The sequence below is a fragment of the Poeciliopsis prolifica genome, unplaced genomic scaffold (assembly GCF_027474105.1).
Source record: "Poeciliopsis prolifica strain line A6 unplaced genomic scaffold, Auburn_PproV2 SCAFFOLD015, whole genome shotgun sequence".
Classification (NCBI taxonomy): Eukaryota; Metazoa; Chordata; class Actinopteri; order Cyprinodontiformes; family Poeciliidae; genus Poeciliopsis; species Poeciliopsis prolifica.
This window is the reverse complement of record NW_026562390.1, coordinates 5858558-5883859: the sequence shown is the minus strand read 5'-3', so window position 1 is coordinate 5883859 and position 25302 is coordinate 5858558. Positions and strand designations below refer to the sequence as shown.

General features: G+C 37.7%; 1 protein-coding gene across 1 annotated transcript in view; it reads left to right on the top strand.

Moving 5' to 3' along the window:
- The window catches only part of LOC129366646 (transmembrane protein 132D-like), a 29426-nt gene extending 26138 nt beyond the window's left edge, over positions 1 to 3288 (top strand). The window contains 2 exon segments of the mRNA XM_055040619.1: positions 59 to 1040; positions 1043 to 3288. Coding sequence (XP_054896594.1) covers positions 59 to 1040; positions 1043 to 1497 — 1437 coding nt within the window. The 3' untranslated portion in view covers positions 1498 to 3288.
- The last annotated feature ends 22014 nt before the right edge of the window (positions 3289 to 25302 follow it).

Sequence of the window (25302 nt, the reverse complement as noted above, 5' to 3'; positions counted from 1 at the left end):
TTTCCTCATGTACATGTTGAATAAGTTTGCACTTTCTCTCCCTCTTGTTTTGTTACAGGAAGCAGTGGTCAGCTGTTGGGTTCAATTCAGTGATGGGGCGGTTGCTCCACTGGAGCTTTTTGAACGTGGTGTCTACTCCCTCACCGTTTCCACCAATGATGAGAGGGTGGCCACTGTGCGGCGCACACCACTGTCCACATTCGTGGTTGCACAAGGTGAAGGCGAAGGCCGTGGGAGGCAGGTGAAGGTGGAGCTGAGGATTTGTGAGGAATGTCAGAAGTCCAAGAGGAAGAGCAAGCTGGCGGTGGGAGCAGGGATTCTCAAGACTAACTTTCAGAGCGGAAGAGTTGTAGCAGGAGGAGCAAGTAAAAATGTCGAAGCAGTGGGTGACATTAAAACAGCAGGGACATCGCAAAAATTTTTCACTTTTATGGATAAAAGGCCATCCACTGACACAATGACCAACCAGCAGGCTGTTATCACAACAACGCTTCCAAATAGATATGTACAAACACCTGCAGTATGGGTTGGAAGAACAAACCCTACAGAGGGCGCTGCATCTAGCGTCATTAGCATGATCACTCCTACAGCTATCAATAACTTATGGTCTGATGCACAGCTGAATACTGCCAAACCAACAGTGAGTTTTGTTAGTAAAGGAGATGGGAAAAAGAAAAGATATGGGAACATGCTTGACAACGCTAATTCATCTGCTAACAATGAGACTCCAGAAGGTGTCAAACCTGAGAACGAGTCTCCGAAAACGAAAACCCCTAAAGTGATTGAGAGCGATCTTATCAGGACTTTCAAAGCCTTGTCCGATTTGGAGATCGGCATGTATTCTTTGATAGGCGTCTCTTGTATCGCTATCATGGCATTTTTGCTCAACTGTGCATCGTACAAGCTGTGTTTTCGAAAACAAAAGACCCCCATACAGACAGCCCCACCACCCACTGCAGACCCAAAGGATCACAAACATGACTGGGTGTGGATGGGGAGCAACAGTCACAACACACCTCCACCAGGTGCTCCAGCTGCCCCGTTCAAGTTGCAACACTGAAACGTGAGCCTCACCGCCCTCTTGAGTCCCATCATTCAATAGATTCAATGGTTCCCAGTGGCCTGCAGGGGTCTTTGCCAACTGTGAGTGCCCCTGCTGTACCTGAGAGAACGGCTACATTGGGACGCTGCAGGAGCAGTTCCCAGCAACACCAGTTTCAAGTAAAGGGCATCGACCCAATGGCAAACCGGTCAGCCACTTTGCTGGCAAGGCCACACCGCAGTGAACCTCTGCATTCTCCCACCAGCAAGAGGAATCAAGTCCAGTTTACCACTTTCACGACACTTGACATCAAGCACTTGGCTGCACTGAAGAAGAATGGTGTGGACTTAAACTGGGCTAATCAGAAAATGCAGCAGCAGCCTCTTCCTCAACCCCAGGCACCTTTACCTGACATGCCATGGCCTGTTGTCACACCATTAGGAGACCCCCAGTGAGTTTACAGAGGTGTACATATATGATGACATATGTAGTCAGGAGGAATATAGTGCTTTTTAAATATATTCATACCTCTTGTTTGGTCCACATTTTGTTACACTACAATCATAATCCCCCATGATTTTTTTTTTCAGATTTGATGTAAAAAAAATGAAATTACACAAAGTAATTCATAATTGTGTAATGAGTCATGCCTTTTTTTACACAATGTTTTTGACTCATAAAACATCATTGTATTGTTCCTGCAATACACCTGCAAGTCTTTTGCTCTGTTTTGATTTTTTTTGTATTAAATCCCAATAAAAAGTTAATGTTTGTGGTTGTGACATCACAAAATGTGTTTGATTGGTATGAATACATTTACAAGGTGCTATATTTCTAAATAAGATGCATATTCTGGGAATGTTTAAAAAATTGTTAGCTTTTTAAATAAAAGCAATTTAAATAACTTTTGAGGAATTATATTGATAAATTATACAAAGGATATTTTATATCTCATGATTTGCTTAAATGCAGATTTGCAAGTAAAGCACAAAAATAAATGTTATCTGGTACTTAGAAAAATTATCAAAATGCTTTGTGTTTAGATAAAAAAATATTATGTAAATATAGATATGTATTGTATGCTATTTTACATATTTGTACATTTCTTAGCAAAAAAGCCCTCAGTTATCACTATTTACTTTTGTACAGTTCTGTACTTTCTGTTGTAGTTTAGTCATCAGACTGCAATATGAGAGGTTTCCTTCCTTGTAAATAAACTTTTTTCTGCTAACAAAACCTGCAACATGTCAGAAAATATACAATAGTTATTGTTTAACTTCAGCAGTCGATCAACAATCTTTATGAGAAACTAATTCATGCTGTTGTCTGGGCGGAGAGAGTGATGAGGAATATTTCTTAACATTTCGTACACTGATAGTTCAGTCCACAGGTCTGTCCTGATCAGATGCTGTTCCCACCAGGAGAGAAAACAAAACTAAGGGGAAGAAACTGTCACAGAACAGCACACATTCATTTGAAATGTTTCTCCCGTGGTTGCAAAAAATATGATGCCTTTTTTATGTAACATCCTCATGATTTTAAAGAAAAATGATGTGTGCAATTTCCTGACAAAGTTCTTATATCTCATTTGAAGCTTTATTGAATCACTAATTTCACATAGGAATTCCAAGAAGAACACAGCAAATTGTTAGGATAATACCGTGAAAGCTTTGCCAGGAATCAAGGGGATTTAATTGTCTTAATCACTCCTGAATGTGATTTACCTCTGATGTCATCATTCTCCAAAATGCCACCATGTTGGATGGGCCTGAAAGTTTTAGGATTCAGTACTGCTGCACTATAAAAAAAACAGACAAAAACAAAAAAACAAAAAACAAGACGACAGATGTCCCTCATTTCTTGCATCCTGGTTCCACCCCTAAAGAATTACAGGTATTTTATCAAAGATGGAGGCCTACATACGATAACTCATGGCTCATTTTTTTCCATTTCCACTCCTCCCCGTGTCTCTGAGGTGAGCGCAGCTCAAAATTACATTCTGCAAGCTGTGATGAATAAACACTATTTGCAGCTTAAAGAAAACCAGATAATCTGATGCCATGCACAACATGAATTTGCCGCTGCGGACGTGACATCGCACAAGCCACTCTCTGGAAACAGCTGCAGATTTAGAGTGATGATAAAAATTAATTTTAATATAATAGGAATCTTTTGTGTAATTTCCTTGTTGCTACCAATTGTCTTTTCCATATTAACTTTGGTGCAGCAATGTTTAATATAATTGAATTTCAAGTACAGAATTAATTTGTTAATAAATGCATATTTTCTGTATATAAGTAATAATACTACATGCTTGATTATGTCTTTTATTCCAATGTTTCATCACATTGCTTCTTTTTCTCTGTATCATTCATTTCTTGCCATATTAGCCAAACATTTGATTTCTGCGTGTCAAGGTTGGTTTGATCACATTTAAGCAGACTTTGTCACATCAAGAAAAATTTCACCTCAAACAAATGTAATCACTTTCAGCTGCATTTCATTTAGGCCTAATAAAATCCCAGAGGAGAGCCTTACACATTAAGAGGAAATTTAAACTATAAATAACAGAGTTTATGGACAAGAAAGGAATAGAGTCCCCTGGTATCATTGCAGCTGGATCTCTAATCTGGAGCATCAGCTTCTCTGTTGACAGATTTAAAGGATTGGGGTCATTGTGTTGGAGGATTACTGTGCATTAGTGAAGTGTCTCCGCGGCAGAGGCCGTTAATGTGGGCCAAAAGAGACAAGGTCACTTTTTTCTAAAGTCTGTTTTTTTTTTTGTCTATGGTAGATCTGTGGTCCAACATGTGGTTAGACACCAGAAAGCACAGATGCAATGCTCATGAGAGAAAAAAAATAATTTCTTTGAAGCAGAATTCATGGAATAACTGCATCAGCAAGAAACAAGGCATCTTTGGCTCTCCCTGTGTGTAATGAAATTTCTGTCATTAATCCTGAATGACAGGAAGTAAGAGACTCAACATCTGAAAACAGATGGTTTAGAGACTACTTTGTGAATCTTCCCCTTAGAAGGAGTGTTTTTTTAAAATACAGGAGTGCCATAATGCTTTTTGTATATTTTTTTCTAAATAAGTTTTGGGGAAAAAAAAAAGAAGAAAAAAAGTTGAATCCTATCCCTGCTCAAAACATGATACTTTGGATATCGGGTGAAACGGGCTAACAGTATAACTCTGGAGTCCCTGCCAGATAGACTGAGCTCGTGCCTTTGCCAAGTTCCAGTCATGTCAGCATTAGTAGTCAGGACATAATGACATTAGAAAATAGTTATCACATTTGCAGCACCATGTAGATTCAGTTCTTTCAGGAGTTTCCATACTTGTATCATCTATTCTCTTTAGAACTGGTGGTTCTTTGTCAATTTAATCTGGTTCAAAGAAACATCTTATCTCCTTAGAAAAAACAAAATAACAACAAACAAACAAAAAAAAAAACAGTAAGTCATCTGCACAGTCTTAATCAGTCATCTTACTGTCTGATAGCTGCTTTGAAATAATATCAGCAAAGTAATGAGTTGGTGCTTATCAGGCCATTGAATGGAAGACTCAGTACACTTATTGTTCTTTTCTTAGTGGTATTTCATGCATGAATAGTAACCATGGCAAACACCTCTTTAGTGTCCAACACCCATTTTTTCACAATTAGAAAAAAAAGGTTTTGCATGTGAAAAATTTGTTCTAAGGACTAAAATCAGTGTAGAATAATTCAGTCCATGACTGACCAAATTTATGTAATGTGGCTGTCACCCTTGTCTTAATCTAAGGTGTCTCTAATGCCAAAAAAACTCTATTTTTATGCTTGCATACAGTTAAAATGAAGTCATGTAAATACCATTCAGCATACAATATACAAGCTACCATCACCTAAATATGTTATTTTTGCAGTAGAGATGATTAAATGCAGTCCAGATTCTAAAAGTAATGGAATGACTTTCTAATTTAGCACTAAATAGGACTTCATGATTTATTTTATTTCACTAGTAATGTCCCATTGAGATACATCATCTTTTCTACGAAATTGGTCGTTGCAGGTGGTGAAAAAGTTTATACATGCATTCAGTTAAGAGAAAAAAGCAAAAGTAAATCAGAAATACTCTCTCTTAACACAAAGTAATAAGATTAACTTTAATGTTACAGTTCTTATGCTTACCCCCTATGTACTGTAATAATACCCATGATGAGTCATATCATCCAGATCAAAAATCCCATGTTTGAAAAAATTATAAACATTTTAGAAGACTTTACTGCTTGAGAAAGTAGAGACAACTACATTGCAGAACATCTATAAATCTGAACTACAACCACTGTAAAATATCTTTGAATGACACACATGACATCTTCTTGATTGGTCTGGGCACCAATTTATTGTAAACATTGAATTTACTCAAAAAAAAAAACTTGTTTGTGTAATAAAGATAGTCTAAACATTTTTTCTTTGTTTTACTAAGTGAATATAAAAGGTGGCATATGTTTTCTTGGCTCTTTGTCTCTCTTTTTAAGACAGCATAAGTAGAAACATAAAAGAAGACAGTTGGATGCAGAAACCAGTCCCAGGAAGCATAAAGAGAGATAACTTGTATAACAGGTGGAGGAGAACTCAAACTGTATGGCAGCTCATTAAGACAAAGTACCTTGTGCTTCTTTTCGACACTCATTGCTGTCATTGCTTGTCAGCAGAGTGTCAGCACTCAGTGTGCATTGTCAGATAGTGTCACCATTCTCACAAAGACGAGAAGCAAAGGGGGAAAAAAAACTATTTTTGTTAATGAGACAGATTGTGGAAAAACAACTTTGTCTGAAGGCAAGTTACAAAAGGAAGAACAGAATGAAGCCATGGACATACAGCATCAAATTGAATTTGGGCAAAGTAGAGATTTCTGTATTTTCTTCAGAAAGAAAGCATTATCCAGCACACACATTTAAAAATTAACTGTGTGGACAAGTATAAAATGTATGAATGCATGGGACAGGGTGAGGAAAAAAAGAGTGACTAGAAAAATACACCGACTCAAAGAGAATAAGGATGACACATCACTGCTGCTCTGAAAAATAGTTGCATTTGAATAATCCTGTCTATAATCTGTTCTTCATGAAAGAAGGATTTCATGTGCTTCCTTTCAGGCTTCTGAACCGGATTCTAATAGTTTGCTGTATCATTAAGAAATAGGGAAGTTTGGCTATGTAAGCATTATGAAACTTAAAATGTGTTATTAGTAGATTTTTGAGCCCCTGTGGAGTAAAAGCCGGATGCTGCAGTATGCTTATTAAAAAGGGAAACAAGTTTTACTTTACTTTCAAAACAACAAAAACATAAGGGTGGTGTTATTCCAAAATGAAGCTACCATGAATATTGCTACATTTGTCTAAAGATTACAAGCAATTTATGAATACAGTGAATCTGGAAGAGGATAAATCCATTAGGATATATCATATCAATGAATAAAAATCAAAGACTTTGCACATGTTTAATGCGTGCAAGGCAGAGTTTGTGTGTCCTTCTGATTCTGAAAGTATCAACAAAGCTACGGCTGATTTGCAGGAATAAGATTTAGCAATCCTGCCATCTGACAGATGTCAGACACCTTTCACGCCTCACAGAGTTTTGTTTCTTTTACCTGCAGTATATTGCTTCTTTATTCCAAATTTCCTTTATGTTGTTGCCAACATGTTGCAGAAAACTAAGCCCAGCTTGACAAATCCAGGAAAGGATTTTTAAATCTTTTTCATTTGGAATAAATTTTCCTTGCTTGCTGTTTGTACTCTTTTGTGAGCTGTGTGTTGCAAAGTCTGAACCAGATATAATGGCATTCCAGCCCTCGAGATAAATGAAATTACGAGCACAGCAAGTCAGATGTACCATGACAACATTAAAAGGTGTCTGTAATGGAAGAGTTGTATTCATCCCTAGGCACCCGACTGGTTCATAGTTGATTTTGCAGTTCATTTTAGATCTGAAAAACGGTCGTGGGGCGTGCGTGCGTCTGTGTGTGTGCTAAGTAAGTCACAGAATCTCTCTTTGCTGGTGGAGTGACATCATTCCACCACCAATTATCCTCCTCTTTATTCTTGTTTACATTCAAAACAAGAATAATTCATGATTCATTGTTTTTATCCCGTATATCAGGAACATCCGACTCATTTCCATTTGGTGCCAGATAGAAAACGAGAGTGGGAAAAAAATGTGTCATAAATAGACGTAAACAACGGTTGTAATGTTGAGGTGTTGTTGTGGCTTGTTTATTGTTGTCATAGCAGCCGCCTACCAAGATGGCTGCCAGTTCAAACAAAGAATGCTGTACTCTATGTTTCCAGTGTGTTTTCTGGTTTGGTCACATGATCTGCAGACTGACAGACTTTTAAGAAAACTTTCAATGGCGGCTAAAGCAGCAGGTCAATAGTGGTGGAACCAAAACCAGCTCTGTCTCAACTGTTTGCTGAAAGAACATGGAAGATGGTGAGGAATGTTTTAATAGAGAGCCTCCATCCTCATGTTTCATCAGTTTGAACCTCCGGGCTGATTAAGGCCTTATTGTTCCTCTGGTCACTAAGAACATCGATTAGGCCTCATTTATTGACAGTACAATTATTATTCTTAACCAGATTAAAAGCATTTATCTGTGGAATGCTAAGTGTATGTATTGCTTGGTGCACATATTGTTGATATAGTTCAGGGATTCAAGGGTTTTTATTGTCATACCACCACCGGCCACCAGGGGCTCCCCAGCGTGCCCCAGCCCCAGGCCAGTGTGGCTCCAGGGTGGGACCTCATGTACGGAGAGAACAACCCCTGTTTCCAACGGTCGTATCATCATAAGGGATCTTTGGGCTGCACTTGGTCTGGTCCCTCACCTAGAACCCGTCTGCACTGGGCAGCAGAACCTAGGATCACTGGGACACGCAAACCCCCCCACAACGATAAGGTGGCAGCCCATGGGGGGTGTGTGTGTGTGTGTGTGTGTGTGGTGTGCGTGTGTGTGTGTGTGTGTTTGTGTGTTAAGTAAGTTTCTTTTTGGGGGCGATTTGCAGCGACCAACTGACCTGACCTGCATGTTTTAGGAGATGTGGGGGGAACCGGAGCGCCCGGGGAAAACCCACGCAAACACGGGGAGACCATGCAAACTCCACACAGAGGGTCTCTGTGCAGACGCAGCGCTAACCGCTGCGCCACCGTGATGCCACATTTTTTCAATTGGGTGGGGAAGGCTTGGTTATGCTTGTAAGGGTGTGTGTGTGTGTTAAGTAATCTGTTAAATTTGTGGGAGAGAGAGAAAGAAAGTTGATTTTTTTTTTGGGTCCATTTGTGAGATAAAGTCAATGTTTCAGTTTTTTAGGGTCTAATTAAGTTTTTAGGCTCTAATTAAGTTTTTTAAGCTCCTCCCAAATATTTGGAAATTGGGAGGAGAGAGAAGGAAAAGACATGCAGGAGATTCCCCAGGACTGGGAATCAAACGCAGGTTGACAAACAAAACCTTTCAGTCACGTCCTAAATAAAACCTAAATTTGACAAGGTTAGCAATAAAACACAGTAAAATGTGTTGGGAGTTTCTTTTTGGGGGCAATTTGCAGCGACCAACTGACCTGACCTGCATGTTTTAGGAGATGTGGGGGGAACCGGAGCGCCTGGGGAAAACCCACGCAAACACGGGGAGACCATGCAAACTCCACACAGAGGGTCTCTGTGAAGACGCAGCGCTAACCGCTGCGCCACCGTGCTGCCCACGTTTTTTCAATTGGGTGGGGAAGGGATCGAATTTGGGGAAAAAACGTAACTGTTGTAAACGTCCTGCTGTCGGAGCGTCGCATGGCGCCCCGAACGCAGACGCTACAACATTCCTGCGTCTGATTCCAGTCCTCAGTCTCTCTTGCATGTCTTGCTCCTTCTCTAATTGCCTTCACTCTTTTGGGTTTTTTTTACTTCTTCAGTCTCAGAGTGTTACGAATTTTTTTCCAAATTGAAAATTTTGACTTTTTCTTCTCCCCATCCTGCATGGTGTCAGTATGTGGATGGTCCAACTCTTCCATGCCAGATTCGCCAGGGATCTCCTCCGTGGATTCTTGGTCCGTGGAACAAGGTCCTCCAGAAAGCTCCTCCTCCGAAGAATCCTCTTGGCTGGAAACTTGGACCAGGTCGAGTTGAATTAGAGAACTTACCTCCTTCTTTTGGAGACCATCCTTCTGTTGTCTGAGCAGGTCAGAAATGACTTGGAAAGAGCCAGACAGATCCAGGCTGGCTCTCTCCAAGTCATTTTGCAGACAAGTCACCTGCTGTTGGTACTGCTCCGTTAGTTGTATCAAATCAGTGATGTCTGTCTTGTATCTACAGTGGAGCTCTTTGTACCTACCGTCAGCCTCCTGCAACTCATCCTGGGCGCTGCTGACCTTCTCCTGCAGGATGTTAACCTCTTGTCTGGTCTTTTCCAGGAGGACGGCGTTCTCGGCTCCGATGGTGTCGAGCATCGCCTTGTCCTCCTCGGATTTCTGTTGATGACTTTCTCTCTCCTGTGTGAGCTGCTGCTGCAGTTTTCTAACTTGCTGTTTTAGGGCACAAAACGTTCTTTCCTGGAGTAGCTGCTCTCTGTTAGAAAGGGCTATTGTCTGTTGCTTTATCCTCTGCCGGTACGACTCATTCTGCTGCTGCAGATGGATGATGTCCGTCTCGTACCGGCAGAGGAGCTCTTTGTACCTACTGTCAGCCTTCTGCAAGTCATCCTGGGAGCTGCTGACCTTCTCCTGCAGGATGTTCATCTCTTGCCTGGTCTCTTCCAGGAGGACGGCGTTCTCGGCTTTGATGTTATGGAGAATGGCCAGGTCCTCCTCAGACTTCTTTTGATGACTTTTCCTCTCCTCTGTGATTTGCTGCTGCAGTTTTGCAACTTGCTGTTGCAGGGAAGAAAAGTTTCTTTCCTCCAGAAGTTTTCCTTTCTTGTCTTTGTTAGAAAGAGTCGTTTTCTTTTGCTCCGTCCTCTGACGGAACGACTCAATCTGTTGCTGAAAATAGATGATGTCCGTCTCGTATCTGCGTTTCAGCTCCTCAAATGAATAGAAAACCTGGTCAAGTTCATTTAGGATCTGTTTCTCCCTCTTTCGCATGATGTTGATGTTTCTTGACAGGTTTTCGATGATCTCTTCCTTCTCTGCTTTCAGGTTTTTGATTCCCTCTTCATAATCCTTCTGTGTTTGGGCCTCCAGCCTCACCAGAGCTACTTCAGCTTCGTACTTGGAGCTCAGCTTCTCGTACGAAGTCTGAAGTGCCTCCATTTCTTCCTGGAGGCCCTTACTCTTCTCTCTCTCTCGCTCCAGCTCTGCCTCCAGGTGGGCCAGTCGCTGGTGGTCTTCGTACCTTCCAGCTCTCTCCATCTCCTGGAGGGAGCTCAGCCTTCCGATCTCCCCGTGGGAGGCATTGGGCTGCACAGGAGGGAACCCGCCTTGCTGGTTCTGCTGGGCTTCCCTTCTCCCGTGGGGTCCAATCAGTTCAAAGTTGAATCTTGGTGAACGATGAGACATTTTTTTCTCCTAATGCTTTCGCTAAAATCGTCGTTTGGAAAACTTCCTTAAAGAGCTTTGCGAGCGTCTGAACAAGTCAGGGGTATTGCAAGCAATGACCAATTTGCAGAATTGTGTCACATACAATTCTCCAGTTGATGACATCACTGACGGCATCGGGTGTGACATCACAGAATCTCCCTTTGCTGGTGGAGTGACATCATTCCACCACCAATTATCCTCCTGTTTATTCTTGTTTACAAAACAAGAATAATTCATGATTCATTGTTTTTATCCCGTATATCAGGAACATTCGACTCATTTCCATTTGGGGCCAGATAGAAAACGAGAGTGGGAAAGAAAACGTATCATAAATAGACGTAAACAACGGTTGTAATGTTCTGGTATTGTTGTGGCTTGTTTATTGTTGTCATAGCAACCGCCTACCAAGATGGCTGCCAGTTAAAACAAGGAATGCTGTAATCTATATTTCCAGTGAATCAATAGATCAATGATGTACACTAATAGAGTGTCCATCATTGGTGATTTCACAAAGGTTACTCAGTGGAGAAACATCAGCTCAAAGTTAAATCCAGCTGATGCAGCCTCTCGAGGCAGGAAGGTTGGCTCTTTTTTAAAGTCTTCCACCTGGATCAATGGGCCAGAATTCCTCACAAAACCTGAGATCCAATGGCCAGCAGGGATTAAGGAACTACCTGTTCATTTAAAAACGTGGTTCCCATGGGATAAGGTCCTTTTAAATGAGAACAAATTTTGGGTGTGACTGTGTTGTTTGTTAGCATCAGTAAAACACATTTGGCACAACAAAACTATCTGGCACATGTGTTTCAAACTACTTAGAGGGCCACAGAAATAAAAATTTCAAGATGACTCCTTTGTGATTAAGTATTATTTTAACAATCAAGTCAAATCTATGTTTATTTGTACTGTGTTACTTTTATCATGCATACCATTTAATTTTGGAAGAACTCATTAAAAACAGAGAAAAGATATATTGTAACAATTTGTAAAAAGGGAGTTAAACTACCTCTGAGGCCATTTTGATGTGGCTCTTGGAACCACACACAAGTCAAACATATTTTAAAGATATAGTTCTGTTTACTGAATAGCATACATAAAACTGGAGAAAATTAACTTGTTTTGTAAATGTAGTACATTTCTATAAACAGCAAACACCTCTTGATCCACTTAATCTTTGACAACTGCTTTATTCCCTCCTGTGCTTCTCTTTTGTCTTTTCTCCCCATTGCTTCACACTATGTGCACATGTTGCATTTATCTTGCTTGTCGCCCGTAGACAAAGACCGACTGTCTAACTATTTTCTCCTACTCTCCTTCCTTCCGCCTCATCTGCCATTTTTACTGATTCCTTTTGATATTTGTTTCGCTTTCAGTTTTTTTTATGCTTACTCTGTCTTTTTCTTTCTCTGAAATAGCTGTTTGTCAGATAGAAAATAAAACGTAAAGCTTCAAAATTGACTCAAATGCATTAAATAAATTTAGTATATAAAAAAAAAGAAATCCGTTACATTGTGTTTTGCTTCACTGCTGGCATCGCACCCTTAACATGAATGACATTGCAGGCACATTTAGTTATAATGATTTTTTATTTTTTTTTATTTGAGCAGTTGTTCCTTATAGGAGATGAGAAATGTCTTCACAAGACACTAAAACAATTTTTTAAAAAGTATAAATTAATTTTTTTATATAGTATCTAAGATTAATTTAGAAATCTGTAGAGTTAACTTATGTGTTGTTAAGCAGAAATGCAAAGCAGCAAATGACATTCTTGATGGATGGTGTCCTGGGTGAGTTTTTAAATCAGTTTTAAACCTGCAAGCTATTTAAAAAGGCATTATAATGGTGAAATCATTATAATGCATCATAGGGCATTATAATGCCTTTTTATAATGTCATACATGTTGTATGTACAAATATTGTCCTATTTGGAGCATTAAGACAAGTCTTCTGTTGCCCCAAATATTATTTAGAAATAACCAACATCACAAGTTATCCAATATCTTTTATTGTTCTGTAACAAATTTATGCAAAATATTTAATACCCTACAAGTATTGTATTAGTTAAATGTATCTGGCTTATTTTAAATAAACCTTATATTTAAGTTAATTAGCACATGGTTAAGCTTAAAGCAAATGAGGCAGAAATATTCAACTTTTTTTACAAGCCATCTGCCGAGAAAAAGTCTTATTTACTGTTAATGTTATTTTCAGGGTACACCCTGAAAATGTTGCCAGATCATTACAGTCTGCTGAGCCTCGATGAAATTATATGCAAATAAACAATTTGCCACCAGTGTTTCTTAATGCTGGTCCTCAGAGCCCACAGTCCCAGAAGGTTTATGTTCTGTAACAAATTTATAAAAATGTCCATGTGCCAGCACACCTGGCACATGATTCAAATGATTGCATTTTCCCCTCAGAATGCCTTTGAATTTCCCATTGCTGGAAATCAGGTGTTTGCCAGTAGGAAAATACCCAAAACATGCAAGACGAGAAGATTTAAGATAATATATTGACTAAAAAATATGAGATTTCCACAAAATGTAGTCAGATTTACACACAGTTTTAAAAAAATGCGCCTCCATCATCTAACCATTGCTCTGACTTGAATTTCTTCATATTTCTTTCTTTAAAATAGAAAATTAGTTAAGATCTGAAACTCTAATGCCATACATGAAAATCACAAATGTGGAAATAATTTTTGGAGTGATTATGGAGTGTTATTACACATCTTGGACCCAAATCAGTGCTAAATCGTGACAGGCAGAACTTCAAACGGGATGATTTCTCCCTGCCTATCTGGACAACTGTAATGTCTAAAGTTATCCCTCTGGCATGTCTGTATGTCCATGCTCCACTCTATCGCTCAGATCTGCTTCACCCTTATGCTCCGTCTTAGATCACTGAGGTCTGCTGCGCAATTGACCTCGGCTCTTCTGAAAACTAGGAATGAGGCTCGAAGAAGTCTGGTTGTTTTCTCTTAAAAAGAAAAAAATTCTGCAGCACTCTTGGCTTACTACTTCTCTCCATTTTCCTTTGTTTTCTCTGCCTTTTAACAATGTGACTTGAACTTTTCATATCAGTTGATATTATTGATTATCTTTCAAGAGTCTTCTTGTGTGTTTTATTTCTGCACTTTTATCCTTATCTCTAAAATGTACATGGCCTTTGGAAAAATGTTTTGTTCAAAAATTGCATTCCTAAAGATTGCTCAGTCAAACTAGAATTACAGAGTCGAAGGAGGTCTTCAGAAAGTAAAATCTGCATTGTGGAGGGTGAAGATGAATGGTGCCAGGACAGTTTCCTGCTTGTCAGAGAAACAGTCCTGTGACTTCACATACTGTGGGCGGCCAGTGAAGTAGACCAGTATCCACTGGGACACATGGTGGTCAACTCCTGACAGCGTTGTTGGTAAGAAAGGCTATTTTCTATAGCAAATAGAACTGTAACACAACAGAGAAACCAATGCAGTAAAAAATGGTTTCATTCTTAAGTAATAACAAATTCAATGTTGCCTTTAGTGAAATTAGCATGGTTATAAATTCACATCATCACAACCCTGTGTCATGTATTAGTTTCCACTTTTCCTTTTGAATCAGCCATTGTATTAAAAAGAAAATAAGAAAAAGACAATATTCAGTCCATATTCACAATTAATGTATTGGTGTCAAAATATTATTTATTTATTAAACTTAAAATTTTATAGTTCAATAAACAAGCATTAAACAACTATTTAAATGCATTTGGCCATATGAGTCATTTACAGAGTTGAGACGTTACTTTGTCAGCATTAGTTCATGTCTGAAATCAAGCTTGGATTTCAGACTGGATTGGTTTCGCTGATCAAGCAATGACGTGCGTGGGCAAACACAGCAGGTGGTGACTTTTGCTGCTTTCTGATGTCTTGACACCCACAGGAGGAGGTCTGTGGGCTGGGCGCTGCAGTATCAAACGTTGATGCAGTGGTAAAGGGACGTAGTTACAATGTGTTGCATGAAGAATAAAATGAAAGAGACAGAAAAGAGGTTAAGGTGGGGGTTCGCAGAAGCAGAGTGAGAAATAAAGTGATGTTACCTTGGCTGCGACACTAGCAAAGATGGAGTGCCTTTGATAGCAGGCTCAGTCTCTATCTTTTTGAAGTCAAATTGGAGATCTGAGAATCATTTATTCATGAGTCTACATCTCTAATGCCCACTGCTTGGCTAAGTTGTTTGTAATGCTTGCCTCAGGCTTGTGGAGTTGCTTAATTGCTCCTGAATAATTTGTTTTGTTTGCCATTGTTTCAGGTTTTGTTTGGCTGCAGAGAATAAATTTGCCACTTTATCTTCCATTTTATCATTGTTTTAGTTTCTCTCCGTGTCTCCCGTTGCTTTTTTTAAACTCAACTTGGATCACTGGCCAACAACTAAAGGCTTTAGAGGTGTGTGCAGAAATAAGGCAAGCAAGTGTGTTTCCTCACCGGTCTAATTTGAATGCTTGTTAGGTGCAGCATGAAATAGGAAAAGATCTGAAGCACTATGCTCAGTAGCTCGGTTTAATGACAACTAGAGAATAGGTGGTATAAGCAGGCCATTTTTAAGTTTACATTTATAAAAAAGTTATGGAAGAAATATTTTTATAAAATGTGAGTAGAAGAAATGGAATTGCTTCTCCTTATTTAGACAAGCCAAGTTATTGTCACAAATTTTGAAAGAGTTTTGAGTTGATTTTTAACACCATTTTATATTAGGATAAATTACTGACATGATTTCCCAAGATACACGTCTGTAAAATAATTGTTGAACTTTCTATTATTTTTGGTAAATATTTAAATAAACTCGATTACCGATAAGTAATTAAATAAATAAATCTCAATATTTGCAGTCAGACGACAAGCTCGCTGTGGCCAAATCCCAGTCTGAAATAAATGGTGCATGAACAAGCTTTTTATCCTGCAATAACTACAACACATCCCTTAAAAACATTAATTAGTTTCTGAAATTATTGGAATTAGAAGCTGGAAACAAGATAGCGACTTCAAAAAGAGTATTCCCCTTGTTAAATGTGCAGGTGACAGATAAGTTCCTCATCTCTAAGTGTTTGTGCAGTACCCTAAGATGCGCTGCCTTTCGTTTTTTTTTTTTTAGCTGTAAGTTTGTATAAAGCTTACAGTGATTGTGCCTTTGGTGTCATTATTTTGTGCATAACAGAAGAACTGATATATTTAGCTTCTTTGTTTTCTTTTTTTTTTCTTAAAGTAATCTTTTGTGCATAATATTTGACTGAATAGCCTCTGCAGAAATAGGCAACAGAACCCTATATTAATAACAAAAATTTTTTTTTGCCTGTGTGAAATTGTTATGAAAGGAAAAAAAAAATTTTTGTTTACAAGATCTGATGAAGTCAAAAGCCTATCTCAGCTGCAAAATCAGCACCAATAGCTATTATAAGGTCCTGCAAAATCAAATTTGTGACAAAATTTTACTTTGACAAACTTGAAGCAGAAATATAGACCTACATTCATATTTGACTATCATATTAGTACTAGAAAACACCAGAGTCCAATTTCTGATTTTAATACTTTTGGTTCTTAAGTAAAGTTTTACAGAAATCAGCAGACAGGAAATAACTGCACAAACACATAAAAGCTCAATTACAGCATTTCAGAAAATACACCTTACCACACAGTAAGTGAGAATCACAGGAACGAGGAACAACTGAAGTCGAAATGATGTGATACTGCAGCTTATTTAAAAGACTAATGGCAGGCAGAAGAGTGTGGAGTAATGTTTAGTGCTGCAGAGGGGGAGACCACACAATTGTTCTGATGGTAACAATTAAAATATTGGATTAAAAGAATGTCTAAGTAATGAGCAATTGACTACGCCTGTAAAATGAATCAACACTTTATCACATCTATGCAGAAATGAAGAAACCGGTTCACAAAACTTGACACATAGGTGTTGAAAGTATTGTGAAGCAGATGTTTGGGTTCATATGGCTACATTTATGAAAGGGAATTCATATCATTTAACTGATGATTATCCAAAGCCACTCTGTAGGTCTCACTTAAGACTTCCCGATAGACTTCAATTTTCTAACAATGCTTTAGGAAGAATTAGACGTTGCATGATTAGTCCAGAAAAGTTTGTGAAGTTGAGCTCCTACAATTTACCATAGATGTTTTAGACAAAATAGATGTTATTTAGCTCTTCAGACAAAGAGCTAAATGACAAGCATTAAAATTATAATGTGTTATTTTATCATTGATGATTCATAAAACATGATAGATGGGAGAAGATTTTTTTGAGATGTGAGTTAGAATTCGTGATCATTTAGTCAGATACCTGCTATGCTTCTGTCAAAGGGAATCAGCATTTTCCTTTGGTAAAGAGGAGAGACGGAGAACAAGCAAGTTTAACAAGAACTTTTTTTTATTTTTATTTTAATTTTATTTTGCAATGTTCTTCTATTTAGTTGAATCTTCACTGAATTCAGAACCCAAAGAATGAGTTGGGTTTTGTGTCACCGACAGATTTTCCAATTTCTTACTTCTTTTTGCTGGAAAATGTAAAAATAGAATTATGTGCCTCTGGATATTGCATGAATATATTTAAATAATTTGCCTAGAATTCCCTTGGTGGTGCTGTTTCTTTTCATGAGTGGAAATAGTTAAAATTGGGTTGGAAATATTGCTTAATCCTAAATGTTTGAAACTATTTATTATAAAATAGAGATCACAGCATGGCAATAAAGCTAGCTTCTCAGAGTGGATGTTTATTTGACTCCTCTCTCTTCTCCTTCTCTGCCAAAATTAATTTACTTCATATTACAACTTCGAAAGTAAGCAATTGAAATGTAATTTATTGCTTTTTATAAATCTTGTGAACCAGTTCTTTTTAAGACCACTCCATATATGGCATATGTTTCACCTTTTTATTTAATGTTTGACTGTTTCAATGAAGTTATTTTCTGAATTTCAGTCTTAATCCAGTCTCTCCTTTATCATTGTTATTTTCTTTTTATATTATTGTAAACAGGATGAAACTGGATGAAACAACTGTGTGTGTGTGGTCAGCCTAAAAAAAATCCCAAAAACACAATTATTTCAACATCAAATGAGAAGTCATCCTCAAACAAATAGTAGATGTATGAATGTCCAGTGCTTTTTTTTTTTTTTTTAATGCTTGACAGAAAATGACATCCTACTGAAGTAGTTAAAATATTAACCAAAACCTTCGTATGATTCTTCTTTTCTTGTGGTAGCCCATAACTCACCCTTCATTTCAGGCAGGATTCATGACACTCCTAACACTTATATAAATCTCAACAAAACCTGAAACTCACCCACACAGTTTTTTTTTTTTAGCTATTTTGCCTTCTTCAGCAGTGTGTGGGTATATGAAGACTCTCCCTGATTGACATGTCTCTCACTCTCTCCAGTAGGCGAGATAACTATAGCAGTATTTAGTTATGAGTATTGTTCTTACTCACTGGAGGAAAGGTCAGTTTGGCACAGCTTTCCCTGGGGAAAACAAAAACCCTTTCCTAAACATGTGGAATGATTAGATTGAATATTTTATGAAACTAAGTCATTGTGAGCTGATTTATATTTGTGAAAGACCACATTGCTCAACAGCAGTAGTTGCATAGTTCCTCTCTGATGTTAACTGTATATTACCATATGTCTTTTAAATACAACTTTCTTGCAACAGTAAATCCACCAAGATGGGATGTTTTTCATTGAAAGTTTGTTTATGTTTCTTTGCAAAATAACTTCTGGTTTTTTTCTTATGTCTTTCCCAGAATAGAGTTTATATGAGGTTTTTTGACTGTTTTCTTATCTCTTTTTCAAAGAAAAATTACTTGGTAGTGCATGTTTCTTATCAGTTGCAGCAGAACCATGTCAGCTCACAATCGTGTCTTTTTTTTACTCTTATGTTTCTTGAGTTAAAAGACAAAAACCTGGCAGTGAATCAACTGCACCCTGAAGATTTTCTGATTGCTGAAGCACTTTGTTTTATAACTCACAAGCAATTTTAGTGCCAAAAATCAAATAAGCATGATTAAGTTGGAGGAAAATGTGTGTATCGAAAATAAACTTAAGACTAAAATAAAATATCCAAAATAATATGGTTAAACAATTAGAATCCCTGTACAAGTGTTTTATTAAAGCAAACCAAGCTGAGTTGCTTTTATGTGTAACATTATTTAGATTTAGGTCTTTCATTTTCATCCGAAACACATTTTTATTAGCTCCCTTTGCTGCCTTGAGGTACCTCACTTTGTAATCTGTTGCTTGTAGCCTTAAAGCGATGCAAAGCTGATGATGTCACAGTAGATAACACTGTGGATCACACTATTTAAGATCATAGAATGACTAAAGGCCCTAAAATGAAATTCCATTTTAGTTAAATCAGTAAAAAAATAAATAAATAAATAATAATAATTTTCTTCCCTGGATTAAATTTGACATATTAGGGTAGAAACAATTCTGACTCTACAAACCTATTAAATAAATTAGAATGGATCACTTTACTGTGTTTCACTTTGTTAATTGAGTGACTGTCTGACATGACCATTTCAATAATACTCTAATTTACTGTATTTGACTCTTGTCATCTTTAAAGAAGCAACCAATCATCGTCACAAGTCTTGACATGCACAGAAGTAGCAGATTTCATTGCCAGTAAGGATACCTGCTGGTTTACATGTAAGATTACCCTTTTGTCAACTCAATTTGCATGTGTTACTTTGGATTTGTCTCTACAAGTTTACATTATGTCTTTTTTCACAAGAAATAATTTGATTTGTGAGTCATTGTAAGTGTGAGACTTTCCTACAGTTAACCATGTCTAAGTTTATTTCATCCTCATTTATAATTTGAAAAAAAAACTTGAAAATCTATTTTGTGTAACAGTGCCACTGTGAAACTTTCAATTGCTCCAAATTACCTGGTCTATCTCAAATAACCAAGAATTTGTTAGTGTTCCTCACAGTGCCTATTTCTGTAAATGGTTGAATATTCATCCCACTATTGTCTGCACCCACGTATCATTGCAGGGTCACTTTGTGACAGGTGCCTATCTCTAGTATTTGTTGGGCGAGAGACGGGGTGGACCCTGAATGGGTCGCCAATCCATCACAGCAGACAGCTTAACCATCAACTCCAATTGGGAAAAATCAAAGGTTCAGCTTGAGATTTATTTAAGCTCATTTCCTGCAAAACTGCTGTGAGGAGACATTCTGATTGGGAAAACCATTCTGGCCACAATTTAGGAGTAAAACAATATTCTAAGCAAAAGTTTCACTTCTTGCGAGATAGAATACCATAAAAGTATTTAACATGATTATCCATAGCATACAGAAGTTTATACAGCAATGCATAGTAGAACAATGACAAGGCCATGCATAAACTTTTGTACAGTGGTGCAACCCTAAAATAGGCTAAAAATAAAACAACAGTTCCAGCTTCAAAAGATCTCAGAGCGTTGGATGGTCCCTGTCAGCGTCCTACACTTTGTGTCTATTCACAGTTTTGAGTCCTAGTAAGCTGGATGAGGGGAAGTAGACCTGAGGAGTACCTGTTCAAAATGATTGCCTCTAACTTTGGGTTTGTCTCTACAAGTTTACAAAAATGTCCTAAATCTAGTGTGTGCTCCTCAGTTTATCTTGTATCTCTGTTTTATTGTGATGCAGAGATATACAACAGCAAGAGACTTATTTGTTGCAGTGGTGAAGTGTAACCTCACTGCTGCAGTTTTTCACAACACAGAGGCGTCCTAACTCTCTGAACCCGCTCCACACGTTGCCAACCCCTCGCTGGTGTCCCCAGAGGCTCCTTTGCCATTGACCTTCCTCACTTCTGTCTTTCCACTGCAACCAGCACTAGGCCATGTTCTTTCAGAGCACCTTCCTCTTGGCCAAACACTCTATTGCTCCCACTTTCAGCCCCAGACTTCCACCTCCTGCCACTACTTCTAGGGATGTGTAACCTTTTCCCTTGTTTTCCCCCCATGCCCACCTTTAATCTTGTGTGCATACCTGTGCTTGACCATGTATGTGTGCATGCAGGTTGTATAATTTACAAGGTGTGCAATTTTTCTGGTTAAGAATAAATTACAAATTCTGAGTACCTAATGATAAATAAAGAAAGGTGAAAAAAAAGATTTGCTTCTGTTGTATGTATTTTACTGAAAATATCGTCATTTTCCTTCTTTCTATCGGGAGAAGAGAAAAGAATGTGTTGCACTGAGAGACAGATGGTTGAAAGCAGATTTTTTGTTGGCATCAGGAAGGAGATAGCAGGAAATTAAATAAAAATCATATGACTCTAGAAAAGAAATAAAAGCAAAGAGATTATTTTTCTGAACTTAGACGGTGTCCCTGTTTATCCTTTGATTAAAATTGCACAGCTGTTAAAGTCAAAAACAAATGTTTTTTTTTTTATAGATTCAAGCATTAAGACCTGAAGCAGAATGTGACTTTTTCTCCTCAAAGGCTTCAATATTTTTTTCATATTTGTGCCAGTATCATTTAAAATGCCACCTTCTTAGTGTATAAGAAAAAGGAGTAATGCCTCCTTTCCACTTTCTGTAAACTCATAACTACAAATGTCAATGAGTTTTTATGCACAAAGTATTGCGTCATTGCACAGTAGAAAACAAAACTATGCATGATTTTCTTTTTTTGTTGGTTTTATAATTAGAACTCTGAAAAGTGTGTCATGAATTTTCTTTAGCCTCCTTCAATGCATACTTTATAAGGTGAACTTTCATTGTGGTTATACCTGTAAGTCTTTATGTCTTCACCAGCTTTGCACATATGGACACTGAAAAGTGACTTTAAATAAATTAAGTTGCAATTTGAGCAAGCTGAACTTAGAACCTGTACTTTTGGAATGAAAAACTTACACAAAACCATTTTACTATTAAGCTACCAATAACAAAAATGCCCTGGTTCCTTGCTTCACTCTTCGCTGTCACTTCAATTTGTTCCTACGTGCAGTATGGATAAATGGCATTTCCGTGCTATTTTTTTTTATCCTCCCCTGTGAATGATAAAATGGCACTCTGAATTATTTCTACATTTAACACTATTAATTGAGCTGCCATGTGCCCCAGAAAGTGTGTTTCCCATCTGCTGCTGAAGTCTCATTCTCGTCGACCATTTGCATTCTTAAGATATCTATGGGCTAGGAGGCTAAATGTCTGTCTATGACTGGAAATGCGTAAGAAGGTTAATTGAATCAGTTATCTGTTTACACTTTCACCCCCAATTACTGACTTAATCATATGCTAAATCTCTGAGCAAGTCAGCTAGCACTCACACTGAAAGCAGATCCGTTTTGACAGAACATAAAAAATAAAATTTAAGGCATTTCTTCAACTAATAAGCAAATTACCAACTTTTTTAAAAACTTTACAATCGTATAAAAAATTGCAGCATAAAAATCAAAGCAGGATTTCATACTCTTAAAATATTTTTAGCATACCCAATAAAATAAGACACAAAAGGTATTACTTCACACATACACTGTTTTTAGTATATCACAAGACTATAAAAGAAAGCAAGATATCAGAAGGAGGAATGTGAATCACCACAGACGGTCAAGATGGTTGAATGTGCCACGTTCATCTGTTCCTACAATTATATACAAATAAAAATACCATAGGAATGTTGAGCCACCATGAAACCGAAATGATACAGGTTCTTAAGTCCCCAAGATGAACATGTTTGGTATGAAATATGCATATCAACTCCAGAACAAAAGACGTTATAAAGATGCTGCCTAAGCTGGTTAGAGAGGAGCTTTATCTACATAAAAATAAGCCCTTTACACATTTGGGCTGAAAGGCCATTCAGACAGAAAGAAGCAACATGAAAACCCAATGTTCAGTTTGTAATTCTACTCATCTATTGTTTCTGCAAAAAGGAAAAAAGGGGCTCATCAGCACTTGCAAACAGTAAAAGCGCACATCGAAAACAGGGAATGTAATATGTAAATTGGGGAAAGTGTCTAAGCTGAGGATGCAATCTCAGCTTTGAAGTACAGGGGTGGCAGCATAGTGCTGGATGGCTGTTTTCTTGACTTTGTGTTGGAAAGTTTTGAAGAAAGAATGAGAACAGAGGTCACATATCAGCAACGGCAGGCCTGTAAGCTGCTGAGCTATCAGTACAGTAAGCCCCAACTCACTGACAGACAGCGAGAAGAGGCTTGACACGGGATGTCAGGGCAGCAAATAAATGTTTGATTGGGAAAGTGGGCCTAAAGAAAGGAAGCATGCAAAGGCGGACAAGCTGACACCACCCAGATAATGGAGCTGCCAAAGCCTGTCCTACATTATATCTCACCTAACCAAAACACAATCACAGGAAAACACAAGCAGCCCATACACAAATCGGGACACACAAACATAGGCATACACCCTTGAGATTGGCTTAGACAGCTGAGAGAAAGACAGGTGGGAAGAGGGGAAAAAACAGTAGCATGTAGGATAGGGGTGAGAAGAGTAGACTTTATTGATTGGAGTCTGAGGTATAGGATCCACTTAAAAAACGCCTCTTCCCCTATGCATCACTAATCTCGGATGTAAACCCCTGCAGCTGGGCTGTAATTTGATATATTGTAAGCCTGAGATGAAGTGAGAATTGACTTAACAGCGCAGGCTCCTTCCAGGTTCCAACACCTATCATCTAATTCGTTTTTACACGTTAAATATAGAGCCCCTTTCCATCATGACCTTTTGTTAATGATTTGTGTTGCCTGGAAAACACTGGGTCACAGAGAAGGTAGGCACTATTGGCACTAAAAGACGGATGGGGGGTTGTGGGTGAGGGTGGAAATGCACTCTTGAGGCAAATGCTAAATTGGTCTGAAACAATTGAGAACAGTGACCTAGCACCTTCAACCAGTTATCTGAATTGATTATGCATCAAAGTGCCTTTTTTATCGCTCCAAACTTAATAAAATCCATTCTTAGGAAATGTGTTCTTCGTGATAATTTTTCACTCATGTAGCCGGAGACGGTCACATTGCACTCACAACCCAAGATTGCAAAAGAATAAGCAAGATTAAACACATTAGTGTGGACGTAGGCAAGGTGAGTTTGTCATGCTTAGACTAAGAGAGGTAAGTGATCAGCTGGAGACCTGAACATTTGTGACATATTATTAAGTTGAGTTACTGATTCGGGAGATTAAATTGTTGAATCATTGTTTTTGTTGGTGATGAATAAGGCTTTTTTGGAGTTATGTATGTATGTAGTTGACAATATATTAATATGGATTTTTGAGTAGGCCATTTGTTGTATATTGAGAATCTGATTTTTTTTTTTTTTCAGTTTTACGCAACAATGTGCTTTAGGTCACAACTTAATACAACAATCCTTTCGTGGGTTAGGCTTCATCAACTTTAAGATCAGAATTTAGTTATTTAAATTTATGTATATAAGCACACATTGTAATAAAGTTAGAGATGTTCAGGGATTTTATATCAATTTACTTTGCAAAAATATTGAATATGCTTTTACATTCTTGAAGAAAGAAGTGATGATAATGGTATACATCCCATTCTGACTCCAGACCCATCCGAGAAAGATCAATAGATTCTCCCTCACACATTTAAGGTTGATGCACTGCTGGCTTTCAGGCTAAAGTTCTCCATTTACTAATGAGAAAACTTGAGGCAGTGAACATGCTTTCCTAAGAAATCAAGTCACAACACCTTTTTTAGAAATTGTCTCAGTTAGTAATCTCTAATAATCTTCATCCTCAGAAATATTTGAAATCTTCTTTTTTATTTTTCTCAGACAATGATGATCTATAAAAGTGAAATTTTAAAGCAAAGGTTTGTGAAATTTAAAAACAAAGCACAAGACAAAACATAATTATCCAGGACAGCAAAACTGCTAAAATGCAGAAAACCTCTGGGAAGTTTTTGGAATAATACCTCTTAGATATTACATACGTAAGTTCCCACTAGAATCTTGTGTAGTCTCACTACTCAGTCTGAAATCCCATCTGACTTAAAAAAACAAAAACACACACTAATAACAAAAAAGTGGTAAAAGTTTTAATCCTTTTTTTTACATAAAGGGACAAATCCTTTACTTCAACTGTTTTGTTCCATTTAACACCTATTACCGTGCCATCATGTGAAAAACATTTCTTTTAAATTGGCTCTATCCCTTTCAATATTGTGTATTGAGCCTATTTTTTAATTGCAGCAGTATATTTCAGACCATAGGCATGTATAATAAGCAAGTCTATAATCATTTTTTCTTTCTGAATCCTAGCTGAATTCTTTAACAAGATTCTCATATAACAGCATGTGGACATTTTCAGCAAGCGAGAAAGGGATCAGATTTATCTGCACTATTCAATTCAAGAACAGAGTAATGCATGATTCTGATCAAAAACATTTTGAACATTTCTATCTGTATTATTTATTTGTTTCTGTTTTTTCATACGCTTGCAGTTGAGTCATATGCCAAACAAGTGATGAAAAAAAAAGAATAGTCCTGGATATTTATCCTCAAGTCCATACTGAATCACTCTCTTAAGGGAAATATTTACAAAAGATTATCTCTCAATGTATTTTACCGATGTGAACATTGTCATCCTTTGGACAGTCTAATGCTTAAACCATGCTCCAATTTTATTGTATATTAGCCGTTTGATGGTGTCATTTTTTGACATAACCAGGATAATGAGTTCAACTAAAATAATCTGCCC